General features: G+C 36.6%; 1 protein-coding gene across 4 annotated transcripts in view; it reads left to right on the top strand.

Annotated features, from left to right (window-relative positions):
- SH3BGRL (SH3 domain binding glutamate rich protein like) overlaps positions 1-2340 on the top strand; it is a 125994-nt gene extending 123654 nt beyond the window's left edge. For all 4 annotated transcript variants that reach the window (XM_044937541.2, XM_025277069.3, XM_044937540.1 and 1 more), the window contains one exon: positions 1027-2340. In XM_044937541.2, the coding sequence (XP_044793476.1) occupies positions 1027-1059 (33 nt within the window). In that variant the 3' untranslated portion in view covers positions 1060-2340. The remainder of the gene's footprint in view (positions 1-1026) is intronic.
- Positions 2341-22702: the final 20362 nt, after the last annotated feature.

The following is a 22702-nucleotide window of genomic DNA, read 5'->3' on the forward strand; positions in this document are numbered from 1 at the left end:
CACCTATATATGCTAGGCCATTGAAGGGTTTTGGTATAAAATTCATTGTGCTGTGTGAGGAAATATTTAGAAGCTTGTTTAATAAAATGAAACAAAATACATAACGTGGGTCTAAGACATACTCATTTTGACAGCCAAACACTACCTTAGAAATTTCAAGAGCTTAGGGAAGGTGAGTCAATAGTGTATTACATCTGTTTTGTTAAGGATATATTAAGAATGAATTACACTGTATTCTGGTTTCCTTCTATCATTTTTACTTCTTTTTTTTTGGTAGGGGGGTAAAAATGTAGCACCTTTTATTTTTCCTTTCTTCTGGTGTTAGCATCAGAGGCTTATTTTGGAATATTCAATTGCTTCCACTCCTCCTGATAGTCTATTACAGACAGGTGTTTAGGTGCTGATTTTCTAGTATATATGATTTCTACAATTCAAATCTGAGGTTTCTTTCACCAAATTCACTCATGCCACCCATCTTTATTTCCATATATTTTTCCTTGAATTGTATTTTGTGTCGAGTACTATCTTAAGTGCCAGAGCACACCTATAGATCAGAGTTCCTATGGTAGAAGTACTCACTGTCCACAGGAACTGCTCTGAAATTTAAAAACAGCATTTTAGCAAATAACACATTTCCTAAGTAACTTAAGCCTTAATTTAACAAAACTCAGCAGACTGGAAACTGTAGATGACAATGTTTTTGAACACTGAATTTTTGTGAAAAATTACTCAAAAAGGAAATTAGCTACTTTTAAATAAAATGGTAACTATAATTGACACAAGTGTAAATCACTCGCTTTTATGGAATTGTAGACAGTTCTCTATTACATCTGTTTCTAGGCAGAAGTTTCTATATTACAGTTTTTTCTATTAAGAATTTTTAAGCCATCTTTTTCTGGGGGCTATTTTTCTGATTTTGAATATTCTTAGTGATTTGAGATAATATAGTTTACTAAAAATACACATGGATGTCTGTTTTATGATATTTAAATCTGTTCTTTTTTTTTTTTTTTTTTTTCATTTCAGGAAGCAGAAGCTCAGGCAAAGCAGCAAGCATGAATCTTAAATATTCTGCCTTAAGCATCCTAAAAAAGGAGTCTCCATTGCTTTTTATAAAATATCAAAATTATCATGGCTTCAAAAGAAATAGGCTTAATGTTAAAATAATTGATTAGTTTGTACTTTCACATGCAAACAGTTAAAATGAGTACATAATTAAAATGTTAACATTGTGATGAGGAAAGTAGGAAATGAACATGAAATTTTAAGTAGGTGTCATGGAATACTATTGTTGTCTGCTAAGGCATTTTATGTACTTCAGTGATTTTAAAAAGCAAGTACCTGTTCCCTTTTTCGGTATTATTATTGCAGTTTAATTATATCTGTATCTCTAAATTGAATAATTTTAAAAGGCGAGTGAGAATTTGTCTCTTGTTCCCAAATTGCCTCATTAATTTTAGTGAACAAAAGTCTGTACCTTTTTAATGTGAAATTATTGTGACTAAAACGTAGTTGCAGATAATGTTTATGATATGTCATACATTGTAATTTCCTGTGGTATTTATAACATTCACATTCCTTTGTAGTTAAAAGTTTAAAAGAGTTCTATGTACTGAATCACAGGTTTTCTAGGCTTCTAAATGTAGCCTTTCATTGCATATTTCAGTGACCAGAACAGATGACCTCCCACACACACACAAAAAGATGTATTCAGTTGAAAAGTTTCTTGCTTAACCACAAAGTTTCTTGCTTTACTTTCATGCAATTATGTTGCTAAGCTGCTTGCCCTGAAGAAATATGCATATGTATGTTATGGAAGTGGGATGGCAAATAAGTTTAAAATGGCATCCTTTTCCAAAGAACTCAGACTTTTAATTAACTTTTAAAATAGATTGGAAATCTTTCCCCTTTTAAAGCAACTTATGATCATGAATGCCACGATCTCTTGACATTTTTGTTTCAGCTTATTGTATGAGTGCATTAATCTAAGCAGAGAATCTTTTCTATGCCTTTATTCCAGTGAATACCATAAGTATCAGACAAAAGGATCAATTTTTTAAATATTAATTTTGAAAATTTCTTAGAAGACAAGAAACATTATGGCCTACATCAGCCAAAAGACATGTATATTGTGCTTTAGTTCCACACTACTATTGTACTTTGGTTCCACATTACTGAAAGCAGACACATTTTACTTTAAATTACTTTATCATATCATTTGATGTATGCAAGTCTGTGCTCTTTGCCAAAATCAACATATAATGAAGACATGGCTTTGTTTACTGAAATTTAAACTTGATGCAATGTTTTAAAATAAACTCAGTACTTTCAAAAACATAATTTTTGTGTTCATAGAGTTTCTAAATAGTGTAATAATAATTTTAGATGGGTAATACACTTTTTAGATAGTGGGAAAGGAGAAAAGAGAAAATAACAGAAAACACGTTGAATACACTTTCTAAATTTCTCATTTAGGGCTCTGAATTTTGCAAGATACACTGGAGTCAAACAAAGAATTATTTTGTGTAGAAAAATATGCTGTGGAGAGCTCTAGAGTAAACAGGGTATTTTGTAATAAATTCTGGAAAATGCTAAAACATTTTTTATCAATATTTTCTCCTGAGCTTTATTAAATGCAGATGATGATACTTGCAGTATTTTATGTGGGCATTTTTGCTTTTCTTTTAGTTTCAAATAATCAGTACTGTCAAAAACAGACATTCTTTAAAAATAGATGACATTTTTGAGATATTTATATCTAGTGATACTGCTGCTACATATATATGTAAAGTAAAATGCTGAATTGAGTCTTTGCAAATTGAAATCTTTCTTTTTGTCAGCTGACTACTATGTGTCCTATAGATATAAAAAAAACAAGTGAAATTCTGAATATTAGGGAGTGCCTTCAAGGCCATGCTGATTTTGGTCACTGCCCCCTGTACAATGTTATGAACCTTCATCCATAGTTCTTCAGACACTCTGCCTACCAGATCTAATCCCTTGAATCTATTTGTCACCTCCACTGTATAATCATAAGGGATTTGATTTGGGACATACCTGAGTGGCCTAGTAATATTTTTCTTACTTTCTTCAATTTAAGTTAGAATTTTGAAATAAGGAGCTCATAATCTGAACCACAGTCAGCTCCAGGACTTGTTTTTGCCAACTGTATAGAGCTTTTCCACCTTTGGCTGCAAACAATATAATCAATCTGATTTCAGTATTCACCATCTGGTAATGTCCATGTGTAGAGCCATATCTTGTGTTGTTGAAAGAGGGTGTTTCCTATACCCAATGTGTTATCTTGGCAAAACTCTGTTAGCCTTTGCCTTGCCTCATTTTGTACTCCAAGGCTAAACTTGCTTATTTCTCCAGATATCTCTTGACTTCCTACTTTTGCATTACAATCCCCTATGATGAAAAGGACATCATTGGGTTTGTGTGTGTGTGTGTGTGTGTGTGTGTGTGTGTGTGTGTGTTAATTCTGGAAGATCTTGTAGATCTTCAGAGAACCAATCAACTTCATCTTTTTCAGCATTAATGGTTGGGGCATAGTCTTAGATTATTGTCATGTTGAATGGTCTGCTTCAAAATGAACTAAGATAATTTTGTTTTTGAGATTGCACTCAAATACTGCATTTCAGACTCTTTTATTGACTATGAGGGATATTCCATTTCTTCTAAGGGATTCTCACCCACAGTAGTACATATAGTCATCTGAATTAAGAATAGCAAGGAGAGATAAGAAAGCCTTTCTCAGCGATCAATGCAAAGAAATAGAGGGAAACAATAGAATGGGAAAGACTAAGATCTCTCCAAGAAAATTAGAGATACCAAGGGAATATTTCATGCAAAGATGGGCTCGATGAAGGACAGAAATGGTATGGACCTAACAGAAGCAGAAGATAGTAAGAAGAGGTGGCAAGAATACACAGAAGAACTGTACAAAAAAGATCTTCATGACCCAGTTAATTATGATGCTGTGATCACTCACATAGAACCAGACATCCTGAAATGTGAAGTCAAGGGGGCCTTAGGAAGCATCACTACAAACAAAGGTAGTGAAGATGATGGAATTCCAGTTGAGCTCTTTCAAATCCTAAAAGATGATGCTGTGAAAGTGCTGCACTCAATAAGCCAGCAAATTTGGAAAACTCAGCAGTGGCCACAGGACTGGAAAAGGTCAGTTTTCATTCCAATCCCAAAAATAGGCAATGCCAAAGAATGTTGAAACTACTGCACAATTGCACTCATCTCACACGCTAGTAAAGGAATGCTCACAATTCTCCAAGCCAGGCTGCAGCAATATTTGAACCGTGAACTTCCAGATGTTCAAGCTGGTTTTAGAAAAGGTAGAGGAACCAGAGATCAAATTGCCAACATCCGCTGGATCATTGAAAAAGCAAGAGAGTTCCAGAAAAAAAAATCTATTTCTGTTTTATTGACTATGCCAAAGCCTTTGACTGTGTGGATCACAATAAATGTGGAAAATTCTGAAAGAGATGGGAATACCAGACCACCTGATCTGACTCTTGACAAAACTGTATGCAGGTCAGGAAGCAATAGTTAGAACTGGACATGGAACAACAGACTGTTTCCAAATAGGAAAAGGTTGTATATTGCCACCCTGCTTATTTAACTTATATGCAAAGTACATCATGAGAAATGCTGGGCTGGAGGAAGCACAAGCTGGAATCAAGATTGCTGGGAGAAATATAAATAACCTCAGATATGCAGATGACACCACCCTTATGGCAGAAAGTGAAGAGGAACTAAAGAGCCTCTTGATGAAAGTGAAAGAGGAGAGTGAAAAAGTTGGCTTAAAGCTGAACATTTAGAAAACTAAGATCATCGCATCTGGTCCCATCACTTCATGACAAATAGATGGGAAAACAATGGAAGCAGTAGCTGACTTTGTCTTTTTGGGCTCCAAAGTCACTGCAGATGGTGATTGCAACCATGAAATTAAAAGACACTTACTCCTTGGAAAGAAAGTTATGACCAACCTAGATAGCATATTAAAAGCAGAGACATTACTTTGCCAACAAAGGGCCATCTAGTCAAGGCTATGGTTTTTCCAGCGGTCATGTACGAATGTGAGAATTGGACTGTGAAGAAAGCTGAGTGCTGATGAATTGATGCTTTTCAACTGTGGTGTTGGAGAAGACTCTTGAGAGTCCTTTGGACTGCAAGGAGATCCAACCAGTCCATCCTAAAGGAGATCAGTCCTGGGTGTTCACAGGTAGGACTGATGTTGAAACTGAAACTCCAGTATTTTGGCCACCTTATGTGAAGAGTGGACTCATTTGAAAAGACCCTGATGCTGGGAAAGTTTGAGGGCAGGAGGAGAAGAGGACAACAGAGGATGAGATATTTGAATGGCATCACCGACTCAATGGACATGACTTTGAGTAGACTCCGGGAGTTGGTGTTGGACAGGGAGGCCTGGCGTGCTGCAGTTCATGGGGTCACAAAGTCAGACATGACTGAGTGACTAAACTAAACTGAACTGAATTAAATTTGCTCATTCCCATCCATTTTAGTTCTCTGATTCCTAAGATGTCGATGTTCACTCTAGCCATCTCTTGCTTGACCATGTCCAATTTACCTTGATTCATGGACCTAACATTTCAGTTTCCTAATAGGAAAAGCCATCAGACTTTACTTTCACCACCAGATACATCCTCAACTGAGCATTGTTTCCCCCTTTGCCTGGCTTCTTCATTCTTTCTGGAGCTATTAGTAATTGCCCTCTGCTCTTCTCCAGTAGCATATTGGACACCTCCCAACCTGGTGGGCTCAACTGGTGTCATATCTTTTTGCCTTTTCACACTGTTCATGGGGTTCTCAGGTCAAGAATATTGGAGTAGTTTGCCCTTTCCTCCTCCAGTGGACCACTTTTTGTCTGAACTCTTCACTATGATCCATATGTCTTTGGGTAGCCCTGCATGCTTGGCTCATAGCTTCACTAAGCTATGAAATGGTTAAGTCAGTCAAAACAAACAGGTTTGTTCATGTAGATGGAGCTTGGGAGGAATTATGGATAATTCCATTTCTTTTCACTTTCTCTCATAATAGAGGAAATATATGCAAATCACATATGGTTTTAGTACTCTTGCCTGGAAAATCCCATGGATGGAGGAGGTTGATAGGCTGCAGTCCATGGGGTCACTAGAAGTCAGACACGACTGAGCGACTTCACTTTCACTTTTCACTTTCATGCATTGGAGAAAGAAATGGCAACCCACTCCAGTGTTCTTGCCTGGAGAATCCCAGGGACAGAGGAGCCTGGTGGGCTGCGGTCTCTAGGGTCGCACAGAGTCGGACATGACTGAAGCGACTTAGCAGCAGCAGCAAGCAATAGTAAAATATTAAATGAAGGCATTGGAGAAGACTGTATATTAAATTTATAATAACTAGCTTGAAGTAAAGGTGGGGAAAAACAAATTAAGTATCTGTTGTAGTGACTGACCTTTCAGCAAGTGGTACATAGCCTTTCCAACTCCATTCTACATTTTTTTGTTGTTTCCTACAATGGGTTTGATATGCTCTGAGAAAATAAAAAAAGGAAAAAAAAGCATTCTCGGTCATAAAAAAAAAAAAAAAAACTTTAAAAATCTTACTTGCTATATTTTATAATATCTAAGTTTTAAAATGCTGCTATGAGTGGTAGTTAAATTAATCATTCAACCCATATTTTTAATCACAAACCATATTTTGTTGTTTAGTTGCTAAGTTGTGTTCAACTCTTGCAATTAATATACAGTAGGCACTTATTATTATTTTTATTTATTTATTTTTTTTTTTGGAAGGGGACTTCCCTGATAGTTCAGTTGATAAAGAATCCACCCACAATGCAGGAGACATTTGATTCCTGGGTGAGAAAAATCCGCTGGAGAAGGGATAGGCTACCCACTCCAGTATTCTGGCCTGGAGAATTCCATGGACTGTATAGTCCATGGGGTTACAAAGAGTCTTTCACTTTCAGGCACTTTTTTAGGGGTAAAAATACTAACGTGGATACGACATTATCTCTACTCTTAAGAAACTAATTATTTACTGTGGAATGATGTACAAATTACGAGGTATTTCTAAAGATAGAAAGATAAGGATGATATAGAAAAATAAGAAAGTGGTGCTGAGAGAATTTAGAAGAGATATCTTATTATGTGTTGGTGAATATAAGAGGTGATCAGGCATACTTTCCTATTTGTTGTTTAGTTACTAAGTCATATCCAACTCTTTTGTGACCCCCCCCAGACTATAGTCTGCCAGGTTTCTCTGTCCATGGGATTTCCCAGACAAGAATACTAGAGTGGGTTGCCCTTTCCTTCTCCAAGGAATCTTCCCAACCCAGGGATCAGACCCATGCTTCCTGCATTGGCAGATGGATTCTCTGTCACTGAGCCACCAGAGAAGCCCATACTTTCCTATAGGAAGTGATATATAAACTATGACTTAAAGGCTAAGAAGGAGTTAGCCAGGTGAAGAAGCAAGGGGAGTGCAGCAGCATGTTCTCTGGCTTAGAGGCACTTGCCATCATGGAACATTAAAGAAACTACAAATACTTCAGCATGGCTAGAGTAGAGATTGTCTATGGTCAGCACACATTTTACTTATGTCAGAGTTCTTGTAATAAGATAAGAAGGTAGTTCAGTTCAGTCACTCAGTCCTGTCCAACTGTTTGTGACCCTATGGGCTGCAGAATTCCAGGCTTCCCTGTCCATCACCAATTCCTGGAGCTTACTCAAACTCATGTCCATTGAGTAGGTGATGCCATCCAACCATCTCATCCTCTGTCGTCCCCTTCTCCTCCTGCCTTCAATCTTCCCCAGCTTCAGAATCTTTTCCAATGAGTCAGTTCATCACATCAGATGGCCAAACTATTGGGGTTTCAAGCTTCAGCACCAGTCCTTCCAATGAACATTCAGGACTGATTTCCTTTAGGATGGACTGGTTGGATCTTTTTGCAGTCCAAGGGACTCTCAAGAGTCTTCTCCAACACCACAGTTAAAAAGCATCAATTCTTCAGCGCTCAGCTTTCTTTATGGTCCAACTTTCACATCCATACATGATTACTGGAAAAAACATAGCTTTGACTAGATGGACATTTGTTGACAAAGTAATGTTTCTGCTTTTTAATATGCTGTGAAAGTTGTCCATAGCTTTTCTTCCAAGGAGCAAGTGTCTTTTAATGTCATGGCTGCAGTCACCATCTGCAGTGATTTTGAAGCCCTCCAAAATAGTTTGTCACTGTTTCCATTGTTTCCCCATCTATTTGCCATGATGTGATGGGACTGGATGCCATGATCTTAGTTTTGTGACTGTTGAGTTTTAAGTCAACTTTTCCACTCTCCTCTTTCACTTTCATCAAGTGGCTCTTAAGTTCTTCACTTTCTGCCATAAGGGTGGTATCATCTGTGTATCTGAGGTTATTGATATTTCTCCCAGTAATCTTGATTCCAGCTTGTGCTTCATCCAGCACAGCATTTTGCATGATGTACTCTGCATATAAGTTAAATAAGTAGGGTGACAATGTACAGCCTTGACATACTCCTTTCCTGATCTGGACCCAGTCTGTTGTTCCATGTCCAGTTCTAACTACTGCTTCTTGTCCTGCAAACAGATTTCTAAAGAGGCAGGTAAGGTGGTCTGGTATTCCCATCTTTTTGAGAATTTTCTACAGTCTATTGTTAATCACACAGTCAAAGGCTTTGGCATAGTCAATAAAGCAAAGGTAGATGTTTTTATCTGGAACTCTCTTGCTTTTTCAATGATCAAACGGATGTTGGCAATTTGATCTCTAGTTCCTCTGTCTTTTCTAAATCCAGCTAGGAGGGTTCAGAATGGGGAACACGTGTATACCTGTGGTGGATTCATTTTGATATTTGGCAAAACTAATACAGTTATGTAAAGTCTAAAAATAAAATTAAATTAAAAAAAAATAAAATAAAAAGAAGCTAGGGAAGAAGCAACTGGGGATGTAGGCAAGTCTTTATTTTTATTATTCTTTGAAACTTCCCCTATTGTCATCATTTGTCAGTGTGCTTTTGTAATAAGTGGTATATGTAATCTTTCTCACTTTAAAAATTAACAAATTAGTTTACTTTTTAAAATATAAATTTATTTATTTTAATTGGAGGCTAATTACTTTACAATATTGTATTGGTTTACTTTTTAGAGCAGTTTTATTTAGGAAGTTTCAATAAAAATTGAACAAAAGGCACAGAGAGTTCTCATACTTTTCCTCATCCCCTAATTTCCAGTATTATTAACATCGTGCATTAATGGAATATATTTTGTTATAATTGATGAACCAGTATTGATAAATTATTATTTACTAAAGTTCATAGTTAACATTAGGCTTCATTCTTTGTGTTTTACAGTTTTATGGATTTTGACAAATTCATAATGTATCCATTATAGCATTATGATATAACATTACATATAGTAACATAATAGTTTCACTGCCTTAAAAGTCCTGTGTTCCACGTATTCATCCCTCCCTCTTTGTCTCATTCATGTCATTTGGTTGTCAATCTGCTCAGAAATTTATTCCATTTTAAATTTAAATTTTTAAATTATTGGACTATAATTGATTTACAATGTCACATTAGTCTCATGTGTACAGCAGAGTTATATATATAGAAAATTTTTTGCATTTTGTAATTTATTCATGTGCTTTGCATTTTACTTGATGTGCTACTTACTTGTTTTTTTTTTTTTTTTTAGATGTTACACTCCTTAAGATTAGAAAAGATTTTAAGAGATCACCTAGCCCAGGGATGTTCAATTGCCCAAAAGCTTTCCTGACCCATTTGCTTGTCCATGGAAGATACTGTTAAAGGATTACAGAGATCTTTCCTATTGAGCCTCAGAATTTTTCTAAACACATTACTTTAGAAAGGCAACAACAGTCACCAGATTTTGCACAAGATTTAAAACCTGTTTGATACATTAATCTAAGTCAACCTCATTTTACCAAAAAGGAAACAGAAATCCAGAAAAATCAGTTGACTTACCCTAGGATGCAAAGCTGAAGGTGAAAGTGAAGTCGCTCAGTCGTGTCCAACTCTTTGCGACCCCATGAACTGTAGCCTACCATGCTCCTCCATCCATGGGATTCTCCAGGCAAGAGTACTGGAGTGGGCTGCCATTTTCTTCTCCAGGGGATCTTCCCGACCCAGCGATCAAACTCCTGCATTCCAGGCAGACGCTTTAACCTCTGAGCCACCAGGGAAGCCCATAGGATGCAAAGCTGTTAACTTGCAAATCAGAAATAAGTTGAGTCTGGGACTTCTTACTCAACCCAGTGATGTTTCTACTTTGCATCTCTTAGAGTCATCTTTAAAAAAGTGACATGACAAAAAAATATCGTTATAAAGTGCATACTTCAAGATTTTTTTCAAAAACATGCATTTCAGTTTCCAACACTGATCAGTTCTGCTGGTTACAAAGCAATCACTACTTAAGGCTTTTTAAACCTGATATGTACATCTTTTTCTTCAAGGAAAACATGATGTAGATAACCCATATGGAAGACATGTAAATGGAGTTTTTTCTGATTAAAATAAGTGTGTGTTTTTACTATGTGTATTTGGGGAACATGAGTCTGGCTGGCTCTGTTTTCCACCCCCGCACTTTGCCAACCATCAAATAATTCTAGGGAATTCCTCAGGCTCTACCAAGATTAGTTTGAAAGCCATTGCACTAGAGGAACAAGTATTTCTGCCTAAGGAATTATTAATTTTATGTATTCATATTTCCACATCACAGATATCACATCTTTTCTTAGCACAAAGGCTCATAGACTGATGCATCAAGTATCTCCCAAATTATGCACATGAACTAAATGTATAGAACAGATTATTAATGCCTAACCTTTATAATGTACTTGATTTAATAAATAGACTTCATATTAGATGATTAAATCAGATCAGTGCTTCTATAGAAGACTATCTTTATATAAGTAAGGTAAAATTATTGAAATATATCTTGGTTACTTAGAGTACATTGCACACAGTACTTCAATTTTTTAAAAACTAACTTGAAATACATTCTAATCTCGGTATTACAAGTCTGTCATAGAAGGAACCGACCCAGAACAATCCAGTCTCTTTCATACATGGAGCCTGAACGAATGCACTTAAAAAAAAAATATATATATATATATATAAAAGCCCTAATTTAGGTTTGAGTCATCTATTTCAGTCCATTATAATAATGTCTTTCCAATTGTATTGGTTATGATCTCCAGTGACAGATACATTATTAATTATGATAGTAAATAAATGAGTACATATCTGTATGTGTATGCATCTCTGTCTACACCTGTCTATATACACATTTATATACACCTAATCAATTTTCCATAAATGTTTATAACTGGAAGATAAATTTTACAAATTCCTATAGGAAATATTTTATATATGAATTATAAATGTACACAAATTATTATAAAGAATTGATCTACACAATAATGATGACTGGAAAGTCTGGAATTTCTAGAGCAGATTGGTGTCTAGAAACTCAGACAGGAATTAACACTGCAATTTTTTGTTCATTTGTTTGTTTGACAAATCCCTTTATCCATTAGGCAATTTCTCCCCATTCCCACTCCCTCAAACATTAGGCAACCAACAATCTGCATTCTGTCTTTATGGATTTATCTATTCTTGATATTTCATATAAATGGAATCATCCTATTCATTACGTTTTGTGTCTGGCTTTTCTCACTTAGCATAATGTTTTGGAGATTTATTCATTATGTAGCAGATATCAGTACTTTAATCATTTATGCTGAATATGATTATGTATTATATACCAATTCAACTGCTCATCTATTAATGGACATTTGGGCTGTGGTCATTTTAGGCTATTATGATTAGTGCTGCAATGAACACGTCTGTACATGTATATATATCTAGGAGTATATGTGTGGGGTCATATGGTAATTTTGAGGAACTGTTCAACTGTTTTCCAACATGGCTACACAATTTTGCATTTCTACCAGTGGTGCACCTGGTTCCAATTTTTCTACATCCTCTTCAACACTTGTTAATATCTGTTTGACTTTTTTTTGGTTTGTTTGTTTTGAAAATAGCCATCCTAAGAGGTGTGGGATGGTACCTCATTATGGTTTTGATTTCCATTTCCTAAATGACTAATGATGTTGAACATCTTTGTGTGTGTGTTGGCCATTTGTATATTTTCTTTGGCTAAATGTCTAGTCAAGTCCTTGTCCATTTTAAATGGATTGTTTGCCTCTTTGTTTTTGAGTTGTGAGTTATTTATATATTCTGGATACTCCACCCTTGTCAGATACATGATTTAAAGATATTTTCTCTCATTCTGTATGCTGTTTCTTCACTTTCTTGCTAGTTGCCTTTGAGGCACAAATATTTTTAATTTGATGAAATCCAGTTATGTCTTTTTATCTTTGGTTGCTTGTGCTTTTAGTGCAAGAAACCACTACCTAATCCAAAAGATACAAAGATTTATCTCTATGCTTATTTCTGAGAGGTTCATAATGTCTACTCTTACATTTATGTATTTAATTCATTTTCAGTTAATTTCTGTGTATGGTTTTAAGTAGGGGTCCATATTAATCATTTTCCATGTAGACAGCCAGGTGTATCTTCACAGTTTCTTGAAGAGACTATTATTTCCCCATTGAATAGTCATGGTACCATCATCAAAAATTAATTGATCATAGATATATATGTTTATTTCTGGGCTTTCAATTTAATTACATTGGTCTATATGTCTACACTTCGGCTAGTATCACACTATTTTGATTAATGTAACTTTGTAGTAAGTTTTGAAATTGAGAACCTTGAGTTTCCAATATTGTTCTTTTTCAAGATTGTTTTGGCTATTTGGGACTCTTTGCAGTTCCATATGAATTTGAGGATCAATTTGCCCATTTCTCCAAGAAAAGGCTGTTGGAATAGTGAGACAGATTACATTGAATCTGTAGATTTATCTGAGCATAGTATTGTCATTTTAACATTATCAAGTTTTCCATCCCATGAACACAGGATGTCTTTCCATTTATTTAGGTCTTTAATTTCCTTCATGAATAATTGGCAGTTTTCAGTGTGTAAGTATTTCACCTCCTTGGTAACATTTATGCTTAGTTATTTTATTCTTTTGGATGCTAAGTAAAGAATCCACCTGCAATGTAGGAGACCCTGGTTCAATTCTAGGGTTGGGATTCTTGGGTCGGGAAGATCCCCTCGTGAAGGGATAGGCTACCCACTCCAGTATTCTTGGGCCTCCCTGGTGGCTCAGCTGGTAAAGAATCCTCCTGCAATGTGGAGACATGGGTTTGACCCCTGGGTTGTCTTTTCTGGTATCTCAGCCGGTAATGAATCTGCCTGCAATGCAGGAGACCTCAGTTCAATTAAAATGGAATTATTTTCTTGATTTTTATTTTCAGATTTTTCATCACTCTTGTACAGAGACAAACTGCTCTTTTTTGTGTTAATCTTTTACTCTGAAACTTTGCTGAATTAATTTAAGCTCTAGTTGCTTCTTTGTGGATTCTTTGAAATGTTCTATATATGAAATCACATTATCTGTGAATACTGATAGTTTAGCTTTATCCTTCCACATTGGATGTCTTTTATTTCTTTAACTTACCTAATTTTTATGGCTGGAACTTCCAGTAAGAGTGTTGAATAGCAGTGGAGAAAGCAGCCATTTTTGTCTTGTTCCTGATCTTAGGGGGAAAGGTTTCAGTCCACCAATTTATACTAATGCTAGCTGTGTTGTTGTTTATATAAATTCCCTTTATCATGTTGGATAAGTTTCCTTCTAATCCTAGTTTTCTGAAATTTTTTTTTATCATGAAATGGTATTTGTCAAATGCTTTTTTTTAAATTCAATTGAGATGATTATGTGTTTTTACTTTCGTTAATGTAGTATATTGAAATGTTTGATTTTCTTATGTTGAACTACTCACATTTACAGGATAAGTCTTGCTTGTTTGTAATAATCATTTTAATATGTCGTTGCATGCAGTTTACAAGTAATTTGGTTAATATTTTTACAAGGATATTAATAAAAGATATTAGTCAGTAATTGTCCTTTCTTGCAATATCATAATGTGGCTTTGGTATGAGGGTATGCTGGCTTCATAGAATGAGTTAGAAAACATTTCATCATTCTCTATTTTTCATAGGAGTTTGAGAAAGATTGGTGTTAACTACTTTTTTTTCCAAATGTTTGTCAAAATTTACCATTAAAATTGTCTGGTCTTGGACTTTTCTTTGTTTGGAGGATTTTGATGACAGATTTAATCTCTTAGTTCTTTCCAGATTTTCAATTTTTTCTTGAGTCAGTTTTAGTTGTTTGTATGTTTCTCAGATTTTTTTTTTCATTTCATTTAGATTAACTAATTTGTTGGTCTAAAATCATTGATGGTATTCTCATTTTTTCAACTTCTCTGAGATTAACAGTAATGTCTGCACTCCTTATTTTAATATTTTGAGCCTTCTCCTTTTTTTTCATTTTTTCAGCATAGCTACAGTTTTATAAATCTTGTTGTTTTTTTCAGAAAACCAACTTTTGGTTCCATTGGTGCCCTGTATTGCTTTTACATTTTTCCTATCTGGTCTGATGAAGAGAATAGTCCATGCACTCTCAAGAAGAAGGTGTATTCTGCTGCTGTTGGGTGGAGTCCTAAATGTTTTCCTATATGTTTAGGTTATATTGTTTTTCAAGTTCCCTATTTTGTTATTAATTTTCTGAATACAAGTTATATCTGTTTTGAAAGTGGAGCATTGATATCTCCAGCTCTTATCATATAACTATCTCCCTACAGCGTCAACATTTGTTTTATATATTTTAAGGCTCCATTGTTTTCTGTGTATGTATATGGTCAAACTTTTTTGATACATTCACCCTTTTGTCAGTGTTTAATGTCTTTCTTTGCTTATTATAATAGTATTTAACTTAAAGTTTATTTTATTTGATGCTATTATAGATATTCCAGCTTTATTTTTATTATTTGCATGGGATTCTATTTACATTGTTTCAGTTATTATTATTATTTTTTTGAAGCGTGTGTCAGAACCTCCTTCCTTCCTCTTTAAGGTTGAATAATATTCCATTGTATACATTCACAGTTTTTAATTTATTTTATTTTTTTTTTTCAGTTTTTTTTTTTTTTAATTTTATTTTATTTTTAAACTTTACATAACTGTATTAGATTTGCCAAATATCAAAATGAATCCGCCACAGGTATACATGTGTTCCCCATCCTGAACCCTCCTCCCTCCTCCCTCCCCATTCCATCCCTCTGGGTCGTCCCAGTGCACCAACCCCAAGCATCCAGTATCGTGCATCGAACCTGGACTGGCAACTCATTTCATACATGATATTTACATGTTTCAATGCCATTCTCCCAAATCTTCCCACCCTCTCCCTCTCCCACAGAGTCCATAAGACTGTTCTATACATCAGTGTCTCTTTTGCTGTCTCGTACACAGGGTTATTGTTACCATCTTTCTAAATTCCATATATATGCGTTAGTATACTGTATTGGTGTTTTTCTTTCTGGCTTACTTCACTCTGTATAATAGGCTCCAGTTTCATCCACCTCATTAGAACTGATTCAAATGTATTCTTTTTAATGGCTGAATAATACTCCATTGTGTATATGTACCACAGCTTTCTTATCCATTCATCTGCTGATGGACATCTAGGTTGCTTCCATGTCCTGGCTATTATAAACAGTGCTGCGATGAACATTGGAATTTATTTATTTTAATTGGAGGCTAATTACTTTACAATATTGAAGTGGTTTTGCCATACATTGACATGAATCAGCCATGGGTGTACATGTGTTCCCTATCCTGAAACCGCTTCCACCTCCCTCCCCATCCCATCCCTCTGGGTCATCCCAGTGCACCAACCCTGAACGCCATGTCTCATGCATCAAACCTGGGGTGGTGATCTGTTTCACATACGATAATATACATGTTTCAATGACATTCTCCCAAACTATCCCATCCTCGCCCTCTCCCACAGAGTCTAAAAGACTGTTCTATACATCTGTGTCTCTTTTGCTGTCTCACATACAGGGTTATCAGTACCATATTTCTAAATTCCATGTATATGTGTTAGTATAGTATATTGGTGTTTTTTTTTCCCTAACTTACTTCATTCTGGATAATTGGCTCCAGTTTCATCCACCTCATTAGAACTGATTCAAATGTATTATTTTTAATGGTTGAGTATTATTCCGTTGTGTATATGTACCACAGCTTTCTTATCCATTCATATGCTGATGGGCATCTAGGTTGCTTCCATGTCCTGGCTATTATAAACAGTGCTGCGATGAACATTGGGGTACACGTGTCTCTTTCAATTCTGGTTTCCTCAGTGTGTATTCCCAGTAGTGGGATTGCTGGGTCATATGGCAATTCTATTTCCAGTTTTTTAAGGAATCTCCACACTGTTCTCCATAGTGGCTGAATTAGCTTGCATTCCTACCAACAGTGTAAGAGGGTTCCCTTTTCTCCACACCCTCTCCAGCATTTATTGCTTATAGACTTTTGTATAGCAACCATTCTGAATGGCATGAAATGGTACCTCATTGTGGTTTTGATTTGCATTTCTCTGATAATGAGCGATGTTGAGCATCTTTTCATGTGTTTGTTAGCCATCTGCATGTCTTCTTTGGAGAAATGTGTTCTTTGGCCCATGTTTTGGTCGGGTCATTTACTTTTCTGGAATTGAGCTGCAGGAGTTGCTTGTATATTTTTGAGATTAATTGTTTGTTGGTTGCTTGGTTTGCTATTATTTTCTCCCATTCTGAAGTCTGTCTTTTCACCTTGTTTATACTTTCCTGTGTTGTTCAAAATCTTTTAAAATTAATTAGGTCCCATTTGTTTATTTTTGCTTTTATTTACAATATTCTGGGAGGTGGATCATAGAGGATCCTGCTGTGGTTTATGTCAGAGAGTGTTTTGCCTATGTTTTCCTCTAGGAGTTTTATAGTTTCTGGTCTTATGTTTAGATCTTTAATCCATTTTGAGTTTTTTTGTTTTGTTTTGTTTTATTTGTGTGTTTTTTTTTTTCTGTGTGTGTGTGTGTGTGTGTGTGTATCATGTTAGAAAGTGTTCTAGTTTCATTCTTTTACAAATTGTTGACCAGTTTTCCCAGTACCACTTGTTAAAGAGATTGTCTTTTCGATGTTATTCTTGCCTCCTTTGTCAAAAATAAAGTGTCCATAGGTGCATGGATTCATCTCTGGCCTCTTTATTTTGTTCCATTGATCTATATTTCTGTCTTTGTGCTAGTACCATGCATGATTTTGACTTTGTAGTAGAGCCTGAAGTCAGGCAGGTTGATTCCTCCAGATCCATTCTTTTTTCTCAAGATTGCTGTGGCTAGTCGAGGTTTTTTTTTGTATTTCCATACAAATTGTGAAATTATTTGTCTTAGTTCTGTGAAAAATTCCGTTGGTAGCTTGACAGGGATTGCATTGAATCTATAGATTGCTTTGGGTAGTATACTCATTTTCACTATATTGATTCTTCCAATCCATGAACATGGTATATTTCTCCATCTATTTGTGCCCTCTTTGATTTCTTTCACGAGTTTTTCATAGTTTTCTATATATAGGTCTTTTGTTTCTTTAGGTGAATCTCTTCCTAAGTATCTTATTCTTTTCGTTGCAATGGTGAATGGAATTATTTCCTTAATTTCTCTTTCTGTTATCTCATTGTTAGTGTATAGGAATGCAAGGGATTTCTCTGTGCTAATTTTATATCCTGAAATTTTACTATATTCATTGATTAGCTCTAGTAATTTTCTGGTGGAATCTTTAGGGTCTTCTATGTAGAGGATCATGTCATCTGCAAACAGTGAGAGCTTTGCTTCTTCTTTTCCAATCTGGATTCCTTTTATTTCTTTTTATGCTCTGATTGCTGTGGCCAAAATTTCCAAAACTATGTTGAATAGGAGTGGTGAGAGTGGGCACCCTTGTCTTGTTCCTGACTTTAGGGGAAATGCTTTCAGTTTTTCACCACTGATGATAATATTTGCTGTGGGTTTGTCATATATAACTTTTATTATGTTGAGATATGTTTCTTCTATGACTGCTTTCTGGAGGGTTTTTATCATAAATGGATGTTGAATTTTGTAAAAGGCTTTCTCTGCATCTATTGAGATAATCATATGGTTTTTACCTTTTAATTTGTTAATGTGGTGTATTATGTTGATTGATTTGCAGATATTGAAGAATCCTTGCATCCCTGGGATACAGCCCACTTGGTCATGATGTATGATCTTTTTAATATGTTGTTGGATTATGTTTGCTAGAGTTTTGTTAAGGATTTTTCCATCTATGTTCATCAGTGATATTGGCCTTTAGTTTTCCTTTTTTTGTGGCATCTTTGTCTGGTTTTGGGTGATGGTGGCCTCATAGAATGATTTTGGAAATTTACCTTCCTTTGCCATTTTCTGGAAAAGTTTGAATAGGATAGGTGTTATGCCGGGAGCCACCTTGGGAGATCCCACCAATGACAAGGTCATGTGGAAGAGATCTGACGAGCAAGGCTGATCAGAACTCAAGGGACGCCCTGAATCTGTTCAAGTATCTACCCCGAAACCAAAATCTGTCTACTGTTTATTATATTATATCTTTTACCAACTCTTTTGTCATTAACAGGGGGCTATCCCCAACCAACTTTCTCTGGAAAAAATCAACTTAGGGCTTTAGTTAATTAGTCTCCTGGGCATGGTAGGAGTGTTTCAATTTAAACCCCTCTGATGGCTTTCTAGCTTGCCTGACAGGCTTATCTAGACTCTTGCAGCTACGCATGTGACTGTTCACAGCCTCCCAACCGTGAGAGACATGGGAAGCCTAAAACATTCTAAAACTATATAGCCTTTCAAAGAATTAAAAACTATTAGAGTAGTGCTGGTGTAGGATTTCATTGTTAAGCCAGTGCTTGCTGCCAAGTACCCATATCCCTTATCCATTGTACACCTGGGAGTGCATTAGTTAACATAGTTGGAATGTAAGAAAAACAAGTAACAGCCTTGGAATTAACCATATCAGACCTTTGAGCTAATTGGTTCTTTCTTTGTTGTAACTTACTGCACCTTTGCTCTGTGAGAATGTAACTCTGATTAGCACTTTCTAAGGCTGACATAGATTAGAAATATAAAGAAAAAACACTTCAAGAGAAAATAAGTTTTCTGGGTGAGCAGACTTTATCAAAAAAGGGTCATAAAATGTCCACAGGCCTCCAAGGCCAGATATTGTACACAACATTGTTTGTGGAAAATGTATGCAAAAAAAAATCCTGGTTTTGATAATGACAAAACTGATGTAATGTTTGGGCTGACTCTGTATGACTTTGCATCTTTCATTTCCTTCTATGTACAAGTCAAGGTATAAAAGTTCCTTTTAAAAATAAAGTTATGGGCCTCGCTCACTGAAGCTTGGTCTCCCCATGTCATTCTTTTTTTTTTTTTTTCCTTTTCCCTCCTTTTCTCTCTGTTCTTCTTTCAGGAAGACTCCTTGGGGCACAGGGGCTCTCTGAGTTCACTTTTTTGCCTGGGCTTCTAGACCTGATCCGGAAGGCACCCTGCGTATTCACCAGGGAGGGGGCGCCCTGCATCCTCACCCCACCGAGAGGGTGCCTGCGGCCTCCGTGAACAGAACAAGTTCCGTGCCAGGAGTTTTATTGTCTTTCTGTGTTTAACAAGAAAGATCAAGCCCTGCTCTCTGCTTTGCTATCCTTTCACCTAGGTCGTCATCCTGAGGGTACCCCTGGATCCTGCTGGGGCTGGACCCTGGCAAGTGGCACCCAAACAGGGACCCAAAGGTAAGTCTCCCCCATTGTACAGTTTTTGGATGGCTTAGGACCCCACTCAGGGTGCCACAGAACCCCCTACATAAGATAGATAGGGTGAAGAGTGGAAAGTAAAAATCTTTTCAATAAAGAGATAAAAAAGATAGTAGACTTTCTGACATGGGTAACTCTAAAACTAAAAAACAAAAACTCTTAATAAAAATAATCTTAAAACTGTTAGACAAAAAAAAAAAGTTAAGGTTAAAAAGGCTATTGTTCAATCTTTTCTTACATTTGTACAAAAACAGGAAAAAATTTTTTTTTTCCTCTCTGCTTCATTTATTTCTATCATTCTATCTTCTACCTCACTTATCCTATCTTCTGCCTCAATTACTCTACTGTTGGTTCCCTCCAGAGTGTTTTTGATCTCATTTATTGCATTATTCATTATTGATTGACTCTTTTTATTTCTTCTAGGTCCTTGTTAAACTTTTCTTGCATCTTCTCAATCCTTGTCTCTGGGATATTTATCTTTAATTCCATTTTGTTTTCAAAATTTTGGATCATTTTTACCATCATTATTCTGAATTCTTTTTCAGGTAGACTCCCTATCTCCTTCTCTTTTGTTTGGTTTGGTGGGCATTTATCCTTTACCTGCTGAGTGTTTCTCTTCCTTTTCATCTTGTTGAGATTGCTGTGTTTGTGTTGGCCTTTCTGTATCCTGGCAGTTTGTGGTTCCTTTTTATTGTGGAGGTTCCTCTCTGTGGGTAGGGTTGAATGGATGGCTTTTTGGGTTTCCTGGTTAGGGAAGCTTGCTGCAGTGTTCTGGTGGATTTAGCTGGATTTCTTATTTCTGGAGTGCAAATAAGTGTCCAGTAGTGAGTTTTAAGATGGAATTGATGTGACTTTGGGCAACCTTTATATTGGAGTTCTTGTGTTGCTGGAGAATTTGTGTGGTATGTCTTGCTCTGGAGCTTGTTGGCACTTGGGTGGAGGTCGGTTTCAGTGTAGGTATGGAGGCTTTTGGATGAGCTCTTATAGATTAATATTCCCTGGAGACAGAAGTTGTGCTGTTCTCAGGTTTGGGGCTTAAACTTCCTGTCTCTGGTGTTCAGTCTTATTCTTACAGTAGCCTCAAGACTTCTCCATCTATACAGCACCAATGATAAAACATCTAGGTTAATGATGAAAAGATTCTCCACAGTGAAGGACACCCAGAGAGGTTCACAGAGTTACATGGCAAAGAGAAGAGGGAGGAGGGAGATAGAAGTGACCAGGAAGAGAAGAGGTGGAATAAAAAGGGGAGAGAACAAGCTAGCCAGTAATCAATTCCCTACGTGTTCTCCACAGTCTGCAACCCTCAGAGAGGTTCACAGAATTACACTGAGAAAAGAAGAGGGAGGAAGGAGACAGAAGTGACCAGGAGGAGAAAAGGGGCAGTCAAAAGGAGAGAGACAGATCCAGCCAGTAATCAGTTTCCTAAGTGTTCTCCATAGCCTGGAACACACAAAGAGATTCACAGAGTTGGGTAGAGAAGAAAAGGAGGAGTTGGAGTTAGAGGCGACCTTGTGGAGAGAAAGGAGAGTCAAAATGGGTAGAGAGCAATCAAGCCAGTAATCACACTCCCAAGTAAAAATGGGTACTGAAGATTTTGTTTTTAAAGGTACAAAATTGATCACAAATACCAAAAAGCAAAGATTAAAAATCTAGAGTAGAGGTTAGGCTCTCAAAAATGCAATATTGTAAAGTTAAAAAAATAAGAAAAGAAAGAACAAAAAAAAATACAATATTAAAAAAACAAAGTCACAAAAATTATACAATATATATATGAAGTTTGCTTTAAACATAGTTTCTTTTTTTTGCAAGGTAATAGTAGGTTATAAATATGAAAATTAAAGGGGTAATAGAGGACTAAAAATAAAAAAGAAATAAAACATTTTAAAATTGATAATAGTAAATATATATCTAGTAATTTCTCTGGAGCTGTTGTGGGCTGTGTGGGGTCAATTCAGTTTCAGATAGTTTCTTGATCTGGCTTATAATGTTCAAGATCTATAGGCCCCTTCCAATGTAGTCGGTGCTAACTGCAGGGTTTTAGTCTGTTGCACCTGTCACTTCTAAAGCTGTTCCCTTTGTTTATTTTAGCTTCTTCACTTTGCTGGTCTTTTCAGTGTCTAATTTCCCCCCTGACTCAAGGGGGTGTAAGTGGTCACTTATTTAGGCTCACTTGTTCAGTCATGCTGTGGGGAGGGAGGAACACTGCAAACATATATCACTGGCATGTGTGGGGAGTGCTCACAGTATCTTGGCCACACTGGGCTTGCCCGCACTCACGACATGTGCGCTTTCCCAGTCTACAATTCTCAGGCTCTAGGTTGCTCTGATGGGGAACTGTCTGAGGTGGGCCGTGCGTTGCATGCCCGTCCCAGGTCTAAGCCACTCAGTTTCAGGTTCTTGGGTACTCCACAAAGGTGCAGACTTGGTTGGGCCTGCGTTTTTTGCCCTTTCCAGGTCTGAGCATCTCAGACAACGAGGTGGTTGGTGAGCGCAGTCTCCCCAGGTGGTGAGTGCATCTTATCACCTCCCCAGTCCCAGCTGCTCAGTTTCCTGGGTGGCAGCAGGCGCGCCTGTCTCAAGTGTGCTGTGTGTCTCTTTTGGAGAGCTGATCTCTGTCTGTGACCCTCCCGGTGAATGTCAACCATCCAGAATCCCAAGAAGTCTTGGTTAGCGACTGGAAGCCTGCTTACAGTTTGGTAGAGGATGCCTCTCTGGGACTGAGATTGTCCCTTTCCAGCTCTCGTTGCTCCCCCGCTACCTCCCTGTCTCTGGTTGGGGATGGGCTGGCCCACAGTCAGCTAGCTCTCCTCTAGTATTCGCTCAGTCCTTTG

This window comes from Bubalus bubalis, chromosome X (genome assembly GCF_019923935.1).
Source record: "Bubalus bubalis isolate 160015118507 breed Murrah chromosome X, NDDB_SH_1, whole genome shotgun sequence".
Classification (NCBI taxonomy): Eukaryota; Metazoa; Chordata; class Mammalia; order Artiodactyla; family Bovidae; genus Bubalus; species Bubalus bubalis.